This window comes from Nothoprocta perdicaria, unplaced genomic scaffold (assembly GCF_003342845.1).
Source record: "Nothoprocta perdicaria isolate Ctin4 unplaced genomic scaffold, notPer1 scaffold_57, whole genome shotgun sequence".
NCBI lineage: Eukaryota > Metazoa > Chordata > Aves > Tinamiformes > Tinamidae > Nothoprocta > Nothoprocta perdicaria.
In genome coordinates, this window is record NW_020455832.1 from 919,436 (window position 1) to 934,778 (window position 15,343).

At 34.8% G+C, this 15,343-nt stretch overlaps 1 protein-coding gene across 1 annotated transcript in view; it reads left to right on the forward strand.

The window, feature by feature from the left end:
• Positions 1-15,343, forward strand: part of CUL2 (cullin 2) — a 42,034-nt gene that overhangs the window by 21,197 nt on the left and 5,494 nt on the right. Inside the window, exons 6-18 of the mRNA XM_026048789.1 lie at positions 1,849-1,945; positions 2,036-2,146; positions 2,886-3,048; positions 4,209-4,333; positions 5,701-5,808; positions 7,944-8,003; positions 8,346-8,474; positions 8,576-8,662; positions 9,156-9,308; positions 9,671-9,748; positions 10,449-10,515; positions 11,713-11,915; positions 14,363-14,464. Coding sequence (XP_025904574.1) covers positions 1,849-1,945; positions 2,036-2,146; positions 2,886-3,048; positions 4,209-4,333; positions 5,701-5,808; positions 7,944-8,003; positions 8,346-8,474; positions 8,576-8,662; positions 9,156-9,308; positions 9,671-9,748; positions 10,449-10,515; positions 11,713-11,915; positions 14,363-14,464 — 1,483 coding nt within the window. The remainder of the gene's footprint in view (positions 1-1,848; positions 1,946-2,035; positions 2,147-2,885; positions 3,049-4,208; positions 4,334-5,700; positions 5,809-7,943; positions 8,004-8,345; positions 8,475-8,575; positions 8,663-9,155; positions 9,309-9,670; positions 9,749-10,448; positions 10,516-11,712; positions 11,916-14,362; positions 14,465-15,343) is intronic.

Genomic DNA, 15,343 nt, shown 5'->3' on the forward strand with positions numbered 1-15,343 from the left:
GGCATTCTATGATTCTATGATCCTCTAAACAGCCCCAGCACTGTGTGGGCTAAAGGCTGTGACGGAGCCTGTCAACCACGCAAGGGAGGTTGAATGTGGTGGGATCAGGATCACACCAGGCTCCAGACTCTTGCCTGGACCCAGGGCAGAGGTTGCTTCTCTATTATATGCAGARATTGCATCTACCCTCCAACTTACTTGGCTCCTGGGCACCAATTTGATGCCTGCMGTTAAAGCTCTTGTCTTCTGGCACAGGGTGCCACCTCTGCCATCCCATAACCTGACCCAGCAGAGGCAGAGTGAGAAGAATGTGGCTGTATGTCTGTTAACCAGACTTCTGTCCCACTGGTTTGGCCAACAAAAAACAAGGGGGAAACCTCTCTCACACCACAGGGGAAACGGGAAAGAAGATAAAGACTGTGAATCAGAGTGTCCCTTGTGGAGCAGTTCCSCTTCCATCAGCTCAGCTGCAATTAGCCAAGCTGTTGGGAATACACTTGGTTTGTTCCCAAGCTGCAGGCTGCCAGAACTGCTGGCTCGTAATCTGCTTGAAAGCTCTTTTCCAGTGCTCGTGAGCATCAGCCTTCAGATTCTAGGATACAGCAGTATTTAAAACACATATACATAACTAACCATGTTGTAGACACCTGAATATGCTCTGATGTATATAATGGAGACTGCTGGTATGGTTGTCTAGGCAAACCTCCSTAGCTCGTGGGCAGCCTCTCTAGTTTTCTTACTGGTTTCCAAACAAAGGGAATTTCAAGTGTTTTCTCCCCCATTCTGCCCCAGCCTAGATGGATTGAAGGAGTAAATTACTCCCTTAACTKACTATCCTATGGCTATGATGGTTTCTAATAAAGATTGTTTTTGTCCTTTTCAGTGTAAAACTTAAGTTTTTATATATGTATATATATGTATGTGAAGGAAAAGTTCTTACTCTTACAAGTAACAATACTTGTTACATATTACACTWGTTACAAAACAGTATTTCTTTCCTACTCCTACTTGTAAACAGGACTAAAAGACATATTAAATTTTAAAGTATATTTATACTTTAACATTACTGTAATTTCAAAGTAGTAGGAGGAAAGAAATATTGTTCTTTTTTTCTACAGGGATATATGAATGGTGAATTTTTTTATAGTACATTTTGTTTTAAAGGTGTCAATGCTGCAGTGGATGTGATTTATTTCCAACCTTTGCAAAGGAATGAACACTGATATTTTTGACATGCAAAAAAACCCACTTTTAATTATTTTTGTTTTCAGCTTAGTGAGCCTGAAGAGAATATTCTCTTCATTTAATTTCATTTATTTCAAGTTCAGAAGTTGGCTGGAAAATGTAAGGCTTTTTTTTCCAGTGTATGATGAAAAGTTATGTTGAGGGTGCAGCACGTGCRTTTTGTTCTGCTTGTTGTTTGGATGTTACATGTTTGGAAATGAACCTAGTGTGCTTCCTAGTGTCATTTAGGCAAAAGTTAGTTTCTTGGGACAGGGAAGATGTGCCTTTGAAGTAATCAATATTTAATAGAGGTTATACATATAAGATAGAGTACTTTAATGATTTTATTTTATTTATGACTGCCTGCATATCTAGCAAATATTTTTMATATTTTACGACCTGCTAATGACTGTAAGTTATCATCTCAACAATTGATGTATACGAGGGAAAAAAAAATAGTGACTTTTTTATTTTAAGAAAAATTGCATTAATTTCTTTACCAATATAAGCAGAGAGACTGTTTTTTTGTTTTTTTTATATAATGTTATGGGGTTTAATTAGCTTGTCAGATTAGTTGCAGTAAATGCCTATATTCTCATGAATTTCTTTTTTGCCTTATTTCAGTGACCGCTGTGGAGAAGACCCAAACCAGAAAGTAATCCATGGGGTTATTAACTCCTTTGTTCATGTTGAACAGTATAAGAAAAAGTTCCCCCTAAAGGTAGTTACACATTTCTGATTTATGATCTTAATTTTTTATGTTWATCTAGTGTCTGCATTATTTGTCCTTAAAATAAAATCTCCTTCTTAGTTTTATCAGGAAATTTTTGAGTGTCCTTTTCTGAATGAAACAGGGGAGTATTATAAACAAGAAGCTTCAAATTTATTGCAAGAGTCAAATTGCTCACAATACATGGAGAAGGTAAGAGATTCCTCTATATGCTTGGAGTAACTGAACATTGAAATATGAGGTTGCCACTTTTTCTTTGTTGAATACTTGCTTGCATTTTGAGATTTTTTTTTTGATGGCAAGGTTAATTTGAATAGAAACTATTAACTTTGCTCGTGGATATTAGCATTAAAATATATCACAATGGTAAATCAACATGCATTTGCAGTCAAACTTTTTTTTGGATTTATTTTGCTGTCTAAAAACAGGTTGATCAGTATGCTCCCTCATTTCCTTTTGTCTTTCTATTTACAATTTTGTATGTATAATAACGTAAGATGAGTTTAGTAGTGTAACGGTTAGAAAAGATACTRTTGTGGAGAGGCTACAGAGCATTTTTTCTTAATTATCTACTCTGAGAGTCTTTTGCTTTGTGTATGAAGCAAAGTTATGGCTAAGCTGCTTGGCTAGGTCATGTTACTTTTAACTGAGGTTAAAATATCTATGACTTGGTTGAAAAAGCAGAGATCAATATAGTGCTAGAAGTGAGTTCTAAGAGGTATGTTGTGACAAAAAAGGAAATAGAATAGTTGAAGTCTCCTAAATTGCTTTTTACCATCAAGAGTATAAGTTAATAGTTGCACACTTAAATGAAATTTGAAGACACTGAAGATTTCAATTAAACCAGAAGAAATGAGGATTCATCTCGCCTAATGTTRGCTGTCTGCAGCTGCACTGATCTCCAGGCTCCCCTCATATCATATCCCTTTAGGTTTTAGGTAGATTAAAAGATGAAGAAATGCGATGTCGGAAGTACCTSCATCCCAGTTCCTATGGCAAAGTGATTCACGAATGCCAACAGAGGATGGTAGCTGATCACTTGCAGTTTCTACATGCAGAATGTCACAATATTATCAGACAAGAGAAAAGAAGTGGTAAGTCTTGACAYGTTCCTGGGCATGACATGTTCCTGATTTTATCCATTTAGCATTAGAGCTTTACAACCTTTCAGTGACCTCCTATGTGCTTCAGCATTTTCAAGTAAAATGTTACATATCTGAAAAGCTCAYTTAAACCCTGAATGACATCTTTCTTTTACCACGTAATTACAATTTAACCAAAAATATCCTCCAAACTTTGTTTTGCTTTTTGCTCTAAAATGCTTCCTTCAGCCAATACTCTTTCATTTTCTTGGTCAACTTAAAAACAGACTGAAGTTGTATGTCCTGTAGAATTAATCGTACTTTCTTCTTGTGCTTTCATTTGTAAACCAATTGCTTTGTCTTTATAGATTTCATCGTTTGACAAGGCAGGATTATAAAATTATTTGRGTTTCTTCTCATAGCTGCTACTTATTGTCCAGGATCCTTTGAGACTTCTCAAATCATTTTCAAAGCAGCAAATACTTTTATAATTACACTCCTTGCATGCATTAAAAAAAATATACAGTACACACACATGTTTTTATATACTTCATGATGTCTACATGCGCCTTACCCTTGAAAGAATGTGTTTTCTTTCATGGAAGATGCTATCTATTATTGGAAACAAATTGATTGTAACAGTAAAATTCAGAATTTATCTAATAATAGTGTTCTTCCTCCCGAGTTTTGCAAAATTCATCAGAGCCTGGASCATTTTTTTGCATAAAAACCATAAAAATTGTAGTTGCCTAGACATTTACAGCTTTTCCAACCTGAGAAAGATATCCAGCATAGACCAGCAGAAAACAAAAAGCCAAGAAGATGATATCAGAACTGATCTGCTAGTCAGGTGCTGCTGAGCCTGAGAGGCAAATGGTTAAAAATAACCTGGCAGAACCCTTTTCCATGYCACACCACCTTCCCTTTTAGCCCCTATCCTAGATAGGCACTATTGGAAGAGGCACCAGATTAATTTTTCAGTGAATATTTACATTAGCCATACTCTTTACTTTTCTCTTTTGTCAGTGATCCAATGAATGTTGTAAGTTTTTTTCAAAGCAGTTGGTCTTGTTTCAGTCTTTGAAAAGTTCTGTGTGAAGTTGTGATGCTATATTAATGTTGATTTCTCAATGTTTCGAAGCATGTTCTATAAAAATGTATCTCTGTTACAGACATGGCAAATATGTATACTCTACTTCGTGCTGTGTCAAGTGGTTTACCTCATATGATTCAGGAACTACAAAACCATATCCATGATGAGGGCCTTAGAGCAACCAGCAATCTTTCTCAGGAAAATGTGAGTTTCCTTAGGCAGCTGAAATTGCCTATCTGATTAACATTCCTGATCAAATGTTTATCTTTGGCTTTTTTAGTCCAGTCTGTTTCTTTATCTTTGTCTGTATGAAACTGGTTTGGAACTTTATGGAGAAATTGTAGCTTCTGAACAGCAGTCTTCGCTGTGCAACACGTATCTGTCCTGAGAGGCGGTCGTTGCCATCTGACCAAGGCAGCAGCTCCAGTGATGTAGTTTGGTTGTTGGCTATTTCCATCATGGCAYGTTGGTCCCTGCCCTGCAGGAATTCTGCTTTTAAGATTTTTCTTAAGCTATTTGTAAGTTTAAGTCAGTGGCACTGGCTTTTTTGGTTCATTAGGAACCAGTGATCTTAAGTTAGTTTAATTATATTATTTGTAAAGGTCTGACATTATGTGCTGATTTTAGTGCGGTGTTTTTGACTAACAGCTTTGTAGTTTCATGTTTGCATGTGAATTCCTGAAAATACTACAACTATTTAATGTTTTTTCTTAATTATTCTACTAAAATGTTTTTGTTAATCTTTTTTGGATTCATGTTTGTTCAAATTAGGCATTTCCATTTTTGTTTTCTATCATTGCTGCTTTTTTTTGGTTGTTTTCTTTTTAAGGAGAGGTACCACTTGAAATTATATTTGAACACTTACACTTCACTTTAGGATGGTAACTTTTGCCATCCAGTTTTTAACTCTTAGAAGGTGTTTCTCAGTAAAAATGTGAGCTGCTACAAATGCGCCTTTCTGTTGACTGCCCGCTCCTGTGAAAATACTGCGAAGGGCTGAAGGGTGTAGCACGCTCGCGCTTTCAGATGGCTACCTTTGCTTAGCCTGTTCTTCAGGCTAATAACATCTCCACAGGGAGGGAGAGCACAGCCATGAGGGTGATTAAAATTTACAGCATTATGTGGATAACTCAAAATGTGTGTTAGTTTTCCTCAGTGTGTGGAGTYCTCTGGGCTGTTGCTGTGCACTGCAGACTTGCAGCCTGCGCAGGGGCCTGTGAGCCTGTCCCTTGTTTTACTCAAACAGGGGTAGTTCCTACACTACTTACACTGCAAGTTCCTACACTTAATTCACAGGCAGCATTAGAGCAATGTAGACTTCCAAATCTATACATTTTGTAGCTGGACCGTTACACCTGACAAAGAACATATTATTTTTGAGGCATGCCTAGGCACACTAGTATAACTTTGCAGAAGCAATCCTGTCCAAGACCTAATTAGTTGAGGTTTTAATTTTTATCGGAAAAAAAGAATTAGAAAAGTGTTTGTCTAATGTAGATAGAGTTATGTTTATGTTTAGATTATACTGTCTTGCTCAGTAACTTGCTTTCTATATCATCTACCTTTTTTAGATGCCAACTCAGTTTGTGGAGTCAGTTTTGGAAGTACATAGTAAATTTGTTCAGCTTATCAACACTGTTTTGAATGGTGATCAGCACTTCATGAGTGCCCTTGACAAGGTAACTTTTGCTAAAGAAATAAGAAAGAAGTTGAAAGTGCGTTAGACCTCATTTCCGGTTCAGCAGAATTCTCATGCAACTTTTATGTTTTCAAATGCAACAGAACAACAGAATCAGTTATCAAAAAAATGTGCAGATGAAACCACATTAATATTAAACATTTTGCAGAAAAGATCTTTTTCTTTGTCCAGGAATCAAAAACATAARGATGTATCTGACCCATTTAATGTAAATTTAAATGCAGACTAGGGAAATAGACTTACTGTGTTTACTGGAAAGTTTGACTAATCTTACATGGATTTAAACTTCAATTTAGACGCTGCAACAATACTTAAAGTCTAAATGTTGATAATGTTACTTACACAGCAGTTTTTTGTATTATTATTTTTTTTTTTTAAATTAACAGCGAGGGGTTTCTGGAAACTTCTATCGCTACTGTCATTGGTCACCATGACCAACTTTTTCCAGGAGAAAACTGCACTAGAAATGCAACAAGCCAGTTCAGGGAAGGAGGCTTGCGGCGTGTTTTTGTGATRGACAAAGCTGCTAAGGTTTTTAAATTAGCAGTGCTAGTTAATTTCTCATGATGATAATTTAATAATTTACTTCTGCATAATGTGCCTGGGCTCAGGTGGAATCGGRTGACTCCACCTGAAAGAAAAAGTACACTTTATCTAATTTATTTGTTGACTTTCCACTATTTTGTACATCTGTGTACCTTTTTTCCTTAAAAAGCGCATCTAAAATTTTCCTATCTGTATTTGCCTGGCATATTTAATCCATGCATATATTTCATTACCCTTTTGTGGTATGTACTGTAGTTTCAGGTTTTAGGGTGTTAGTCAAAGATTTAGATGAATTTCAGCARAAGTTAATATGGAAAGACACAGTGATGAAGATAATAAAATTGATAGGTGCTCTTCCTTTCTGTGATAATGAGAAAATATTTTTTTTTTAGTATTTTAATTTTTTTGTAGCAGTGCCTAATATACTTTTCAATTGTAAGTAATGTCATTTAGTAGAAGATGGAATAATATGAGATAAGCAACTATGTTGGCACATAGCACTGTTTTTTCTTTTAAATAATTCAGTTCTTTGCTCCAACCATCATTATTGCAATAAATATTTAATATCTTGGCCTGTTGTCATTTTTTCAGGGTCAAATCAAAATTGCTAGTGTTCTTACCGTAGTACTACAAGGGATTGTTTTAAGCCTCAAAGAGTTTTGTATTTCTTATTGAATCATACATCCATTTCTTGTAGGGATTCTAGGGACATGTTACCAAATACTGGAATGTCACTGAAGCATAATAGAAAATGTTTTTCAGTTCTTTATAAATATCTCTTCTGCATGTGTGCATTTGAGTTTCAACATTCATAATGTGGTATAGGAACTTAATGAAATATGTTTTCTTTTACACTTACCAGTTAAAATAGTATTGAATTTTGACGACTAAATCCCCAAACAATTTAAACAGTTCTTTCCAGAAGTAGCCARCTAATCCATTTGCACCCTAATTCCTCCGATCTGTGGGTTTGATATCTTTGGTTCAGTAATTTAAAATGCTATTTTAAATGTGCTATGTTGATTAGAGTATGATCTTGATAATTCTCATGTTTGTCATGCAGTTCCTAATTCAAACTGCTATTAATTGCTTCCTTTTCCTTTTCCTTTTCCTCATTATTATTATTCCTGTTTATTCTGTCAAAAAAATCAATAACCAGAAAAGGTTGCCTTGTTAATGTCATAAGCGCCTCAAATTATGTTTTTTCSAGTCAAGATACAAGCTCTTGATGGAGGAATGTGCTACTGTTCAAATCTACTTTATCTGCAATTATTTGTTAAAATCTTCTTTTACATTTAAGTGTCTAACAAGAAATTCTTTCTTGTTTCTCGTAGTTAATTTCTGCCCCATACCTTTTTTTCCACTCAATTTTTTTTTAAGTTGAGATTAACACTCAAATTCACACTGAGTAGTAATTCCACCCTCTTTGATTCTTGTCCCTGCCTTTATGTCTAACAGAGTTCTATAGGGCCTTGGGTCATCTCTACCCTGAAAATTTCTCAGTTACATTAAAAGAACAAGTTTTAAGTGACTTTTTTTCTTTTGTCTTTTCTCCCTGTTCCTGCGTAGGCTCTGACATCAGTAGTTAACTACAGGGAACCCAAGTCAATCTGCAAAGCACCTGAGTTGGTAAGACGTGCTTTATTGCAGAATGTAACAATACTGTTTTCAAACTCCTGAATGAATTGGCCCGATTTTTCTTATGCCACTCTCAGGTATATATTTTAGAAATAATAATTTAACTTGCACATGCATGTTGTGAGAAARCAAGAAGGTTGCGCAGTTGTAACGTTTTATAAGAAATATTTATTTAAGTGCAATTTCCATCTTTTACCTATGATTACAATCCTTAAAGCAAGAGAAGATAAAATGAGCTATTTTTGCTTTAACTTTTGCGTAGTAGTTTAGTGCACGTTGGCATACGTTTGTTCTCAAGCTTGACAGGTAGATTTTTTCTTTTTTTAATTTGAGCTGGCCAAGTACTGTGACAACTTGCTGAAGAAGTCAGCGAAAGGAATGACAGAGAATGAAGTAGAGGACAAACTCACTAGTTTCATTACTGTCTTCAAATACATTGATGACAAAGATGTATTCCAAAAGGTAATTTTGATATTCAATAAACGTTGAATACTGAATTCAAAGTATCCCTAGGAATGTGATTATTCATTTTTTAAAATCCTCATTTCCGTTTTCTTATGCAGTTCTATGCCCGAATGCTGGCAAAAAGACTAATTCATGGTTTGTCTATGTCTATGGACTCCGAAGAAGCCATGATTAATAAACTAAAGGTAACCTGTTCCCTTCTAATGTACAATTAATTAAAAGTAAACATAAGAGTATGTAATTTTGAGAGGATCCAGCAGAGGGTACCAGAGATAACTTAGCAGTTTGTAATTGTTTCCAACAKCTGAAAGGAAAAGTTTATTTCTTGTCGTGAATGGGAGACGTATTGCCCAATAATACTTAAATATTTGAGATTTTGAGGTTTTGGATAACCTTATCAAGTGAGTTCAAATATTCCATATTACATAACTTGTCACAAAGCATCTTTATCTTTCAATTTTATAAAAGAACACTAGTCATGTATGGCCATGTATAGAAGGGTGGCGTTGAGGTGARTCTAACTTTTATATAAAATCTTCTTTTACATATAGTTTTCCTTTATGTTTCATGTTTTCTCTAAATAGTATGATAGCTATTCTACAGTCTTGATTATTTTTTAGTAGTAAATGTGCATAGTTGTACTGTTTTCACTCTGAAATTTACTGTATTTCTTCACAGCAAGCCTGTGGTTATGAATTTACCAGCAAGCTCCACCGAATGTACACAGACATGAGCGTCAGTGCTGATCTCAACAATAAATTCAACAACTTCATCAAAAACCAAGACACAATTATAGATTTGGGAATTAGTTTTCAGATATATGTTCTACAGGTACTAGTGTATGTTTTTGTTACTGAGTCCTTTGTACTTGATTCTTATGTTTTGATAACTATGAATATTCYTTATATGGAAATAGAAACATTGTAATCACTGTGGAATGATATGTATTCCTGGTTTTAAGTTTTAAAATTACTTCAGAAACCCATTAACAATAGTGATAGAAAATGCCTTATTTTCTTGTCTTGAAATAATGCTTCACAGGTCCAAATGAAATGTCTTACAACCTTGTTTACGCTGTTCAGGGGGGGGGTTATTTTTTCTTTTATTTTTTTATATATATATATTTTAAAAAAATAAAATGTTTGGAATTTGTATAAAAATATGAATGCTTTTGTGTTTTCTGCTACCTTCAGGCTGGTGCGTGGCCTCTAACTCAGACTCCTTCCTCTACATTTGCAATTCCTCAGGAACTGGAAAAAAGTGTACAGATGGTAGGTTAGTAGGGGGTTCCTTGCAAACATCTGGGAAATGTAAAAGTATATCTTCAGAATTGCTAAAGAGAACAAAAGATAATTATTCTAACAGAAAAAAAACTGAGCTGCTTTTTATTGATTGATTGATGAAACATCACTGTCTGGCCTCCAGTTAGATGAAACTTTGAAAGGTCACACAATTTTTCTGAATATATACGTAGCTTTTCTTTATTTCTAAAGCACCTGAAGGACTGACAAGGGAGATGCTGCCAAATGTAATCCAACAGACTAGGTTGGATCTTAGCTTATATACTGATTTCTAATAGTTAGGTAAAAGAAGGCATTCTGACACCAGTATTTCCATGTCCTGTATCTCTTAGGAGCCATTAAAACTTAAAAGATATTTGTGAAAATTCTGTGAAGAATATTTTGAGCAGAAAAAAAAAAAAAGTAAAACGGGTGTTCTGAATTGACTTCAATGAATTTTATCAATTTTAGTGAATCAAAACTATGGAATATAGAATTGGTTTTACCAAATGCTTCCTTCATCTTCATCTTCATCCTTCTAAAACAAGATGCTATCACAAACTTGTTTGAGATGTTCATCAAAAATAGTGAACTCAAAGTTAGTGTTTCTTCACTGGGATGACAGCATAATAATAAAATATAATGAATGTTGTACGTGTGATTAATGGAAGTTAATTTTTTTTTTTTGCAGTTTGAATTATTTTACAGTCAGCATTTTAGTGGAAGGAAGCTCACGTGGTTACATTATCTTTGTACAGGTAAAAATAAATACTTCAATGAACTTTCTCTACAAGCCTGAAACTTGTTAGACTCAGCTGTCAGCACATTGCGTTGCATGTAAATTCAAATGACTTGTTTTATACCATAAATTAATGGTTGCTTAGAATTTCTMAATTTCTGCTTTATAAACATGCATGTATTATTTGTGACTAACTARATCTACATAAAGCTGGAGTTGTGGCCCTTAACTTCATAAGGACACCGTGGAGTTCCTGACCTGGTACCAATTACCTCGGAATTGTTCCTGTCATATCAGATCCCTCTGGGTGTCCCCTAGCAGACAATTAAATAATTTCTAAGTAGTGGTATGCTAGTTAACTTAATTTTACCTAGATATGTAAATATTTAAGTTCATAGTTGACTTGGTTACGTATATAGCACATATATAACATTATTTATATACATATATGAAATTAATGTATGTATATATCTGTATGTACTCATATGCATATATAAGTAAATATGCATAAAGTTTTGGGTGAATTAATAAATATTGGCCTTTCATATTCCTTTTCAATTCTTTCTATACCAGACTTTAATGACTGAGCACAACAATATATTGGAGTTGAAAACTAGAACACAASAATTATAATAATGAAACTTTAATTGTGACAATAGAAAATTACCGTAAACTTATGCTCACCCTCAAAAAGAAAATCTGCTTCCAAGCAGTTTTTTTCTTCTTCTTTTTTTTTAATTTTAGAAGAATTTAAAGAAATTAAGAATACCAGTAGTATTCCTTTATGGGAAATTAATATAGAAAGTTTAGTTTGTTTTTCATGCTTTTCTCAGGAGAGCTTTTCTGTAAGCTGTCATTAATTGGAGATCGTACCTTGCAGTRCACTGAGACTATTTGGAATTTCCTTTTTTTTCGTTACTACAAATTATATTGCATTTTTGAAATTCAGCGCTGCAGATTTTATTTTCCTTGAAAACACAGCAGTTCTGCCATTCATGAATAACCAGAGTTCTTTTTGTGGCAAACTCTATGCTCGAGATGTGTTTTCACAGCTCTGGCTTTCCACGTTCCCATGTGAATTGTTAAATACTAAGTGTGAATTTAATACACATGAGCTGCACTTACAGAGGAATTGTATGAGCGATTCTAGTCACCAGGYTTCAGGTGACTCTTCAGCCCATTCCATTAGCTTATAAAATATTTCTTATCATTACAGGTGAAGTAAAAATGAATTATTTGTGCAAACCTTACGTAGCCATGGTCACCACATACCAAATGGCAGTGTTACTTGCCTTCAACAACAGTGAAACTGTCAGTTACAAGGAGCTTCAGGACAGCACACAGATGAATGAGAAGGAACTGACAAAAACCATCAAATCTTTACTTGATGTCAAAATGATCAACCATGACTCGGACAAGGTATGGAGCAACGATGTGAAAACGTCTTAATTTCTTTGGTCATGCAAGTCTACTATTTGTTGAGGGCTCTTTTGCATAAAAGAATCCACTCTTTGYTTTTTTTGAATTGTATTGTTGACCTTTGTGAACCATTATAACTATTTATGAAGGAAAACAGAACAGACTTTTTCGTCTTATTTTYTCCTGTATAGGAGGGTCTGCTATGAAGGTAATAACGCTAAGGGCTTGTATAGTCTTGGGTTTTTKTGTGGAATTTCATCCATATGTCCTTAAACCCAGTATTGTTGGAGGGGAATACACAGTAGCTGCACTTTCAGAGTTGTTCTGGATCATGGGAARGAACTTGAGCAGTGGATCAAAAGTCCCAAAGATTCTTAAAATAAGGATGTGGGAATAAGAGCCTGGAAGGAGCAGCAATGTGATTTTCCTTACTATACATCCCAGAGGGAGGAGGGAGGAAGAAAGCTGGGATTGTGGGTGTAGATTTTTGCTGTGTTTTGCCTGGCTCTCATTCTGTGACTTTTGTGCAATTTCAGGAAGAGCCCAGTTAGGTTCGTAGTCAAGGCAAGGGATTCTCTTTCTAACTCTGCCTTGCACTGTCTGGGCTGCATGACCTATGTCAAACCACATAGCTTTTGTTGCCCCCTAAAACGAAAGATACAGATGTCTGTTATGTAAGAAACACTACAGAAATGCTCGTGCTTGCCCGAAGAAGTCTRGGATTTGCTTCCAGCCAGTCAGGAAAGCCTAAATTATTCAGGCAGTATCAGGCAGAAGAAACAGAGATAAGCTGTTCCGTGGCTAATGAGAAGAGATCCAAAGCTGCTCTGATAGCTGCTTTTTTTTTTTAACCAGGAAAATATTAGAAAATGGAAAGTGAGATCACAAGGAAGATGTGATGCTTGGCTGAAGCATAGGATATGCTTCCAATATCTAGAAATGAGCTCAGGTTGGAACAGAGGCTGGGAAGATGTTGTTAAACCGTGGGTAAAATGTAACACTGGGAACTATTAAAAAAAAAAAAAAAAAAAGATTTTTTCATAATCATAGAAGATTGCCCATTCTTTAATGGATTTCGTCTGTTTATATATGAAAAGATTCATCTGTTTATATATATATATATATATATAAAGATTTGCCCAGTTTCTTCAAACATAAATCACTTGAAGAGTAAATGTCATAGATTTCCAGTCTTTCTACATTTTAATGTATACCGCTGTGTATTCTGGTCCTTTAACTTCCAGCTATTTTATTTGGTCATCTTTGCTCTACTTTTTTCTACTTCATCCATCAGTGTGAAAACTGATTTTTACATAGTATATCAGCTATTTTATTAAATAAAACAATGAACTTAAATGGCTTAAGCAGTAAATTTGAATGTTTTTTTACCTGTATCTGAGCCATGCAGCAAAGCAAAATGTATTATGTGTTTTTAATTTGCTTTAGATTAAGAAAATGAAACTCTTTTGAAAAAATCTTTGTTAGTTCATTAGTCATAACTTTCTAGTTCATAAGCAGCATGTGAGTAATTTATTTTTATTTCTAATCAACTTGATAAGGACAGTAGCACTAAAATACAATGAAAATGCATGTTTTTTTCCTAGCTCCTTCGTGTTAAATTTTCTGTGTTGTGTCTAAATTTTACAAAAGCCTTTGCACATTCTACAACAAATATCATTATCAATTAATAGTGTTATTGATATATTTTTAGATAAATACTGGCTTTGCTAAAGTACTTGCGTGGTTTGGCGAGATTCCAACCTAAGAAGCCCAGGAGCTTGTTCTGTTAGAAATCAGTGACACTTGTCACTGGATTCTTGCCTGGATTCTGCAAAGATCAGATCCAATTTGATCAGTCGAATGTAAAGGTGCTTGGACCTGTTGAATAGTTGTCATTTGCTGAAAGTAGTGGACTGCTACAAAATGTGTGTGGGGAAAAATGTCAGGTTACAATAAAAAAGAAATATACAGATGATGTGGAATTGTAAACCTGCGGTCAGCCAGCTCTTAGTTACACAAGTAAGAGGTTCTCTGTCTTGAGGTTCTGCATAAATAAATATGAATCCCAATTTCTCTGCAGGAAGAAAATTAGTTTAAATGGAGATTTTTTAATTAAATTAAGCTGTTGACATATTAAAGCAGAAATTACTGTGATATTACTGACTATATTGACTGTGATACTATGACAGTACTCATATATTTCAGAGTTCTTGCTAATATTTGCTAAAATAGATTGAATTTCTAGGTTGTTTATACTGTTGCTTAAAAAGCTGATGTGATTCAGGTGGCTCTGTAGAATTTCCAGATACAAAACTCCAGAAATTCCATGTATGCAAGTCCMTAGATGTCATTTTTCAAAGTAAATTCTTATTCTGGCAAATCCTAGTTCTTTATTGTATTTTGATTCCGTTTCTGTTTTGTTTAAAAAAAAAAAAACTTTATTGCAGGAAGAAATAGAAGCAGAGTCTACATTTTCATTAAATATGAACTTCAGCAGTAAACGAACAAAATTCAAAATTACAACATCAATGCAGAAGGACACACCACAGGCAAGTATTCTGTGGTAGTTCAAATGGGTTTTGGAAACTTTTAGTTTGGGATAAACAGATGAAAGAGTCTGTGCAAGATTTACATGATTAAAGAAAAATGTTCAGTTTAGAAACTGAAGCATTGCAGTTTTTTGGTGCTAGAAATGCAGAGGCGTTGGCAGGACAAAATGGCGTAGGGAGTCAGTAGGAAAAAAAATTAAGTCCCTCTTGAACCAAATGAGTTTGACGTGTAGCATTTTTTATCTAATAAGAATTCTCTCGTGTGTGATTGAATTTAAAAGCAGGTTCTTCCATGAGCAGCAGAACCAATCCTCTCAGTTTTCATATGGTTTGTGCCTTGTCAGCTGCCCTATGTCAGTAATCCCCATTCCCTCTGGAATCCCCTGAGGCTTTGTACGAGAGTCAGGAAGTGTGTGTSCTAGAGCAGGACCTGCCTGCCTTTCTCTTGTGTGAAAATGCTGTTTTGGAGGTGCCTCTGCAACCCATCTCCTGACTTACAGGAAAGCTGTAGAAAATTATTTTCTTTGGGATATCTTCCTTCTTTTAAATTTGGCCAGAGAAATGGCCAGTGTCAGATTACTAGGAGAACTGGAAATCAAAAAGGTGATGCGACTTTCAAACCATTTTTTTCCCCAAAGGAAAAAGCAGGTTGTAGGCACGTAGGGTTTTTATTAGAGCTTAATAGCCTTTTTAGGGCAGTAGCTGTTGGAAACTTCTTATAATATTGAGACTTGCATCTGAATAAATCTTTATTACTGGGCAGAATTTGTACATCAAGACTGAAGATTAAAAAAAAAGTTTCATTATTATGTTGTGCCTGAGTACAAATTAGTTGTTTCAACATTTGTAGATTATTTCTCCTACCTGAAATCACTATTG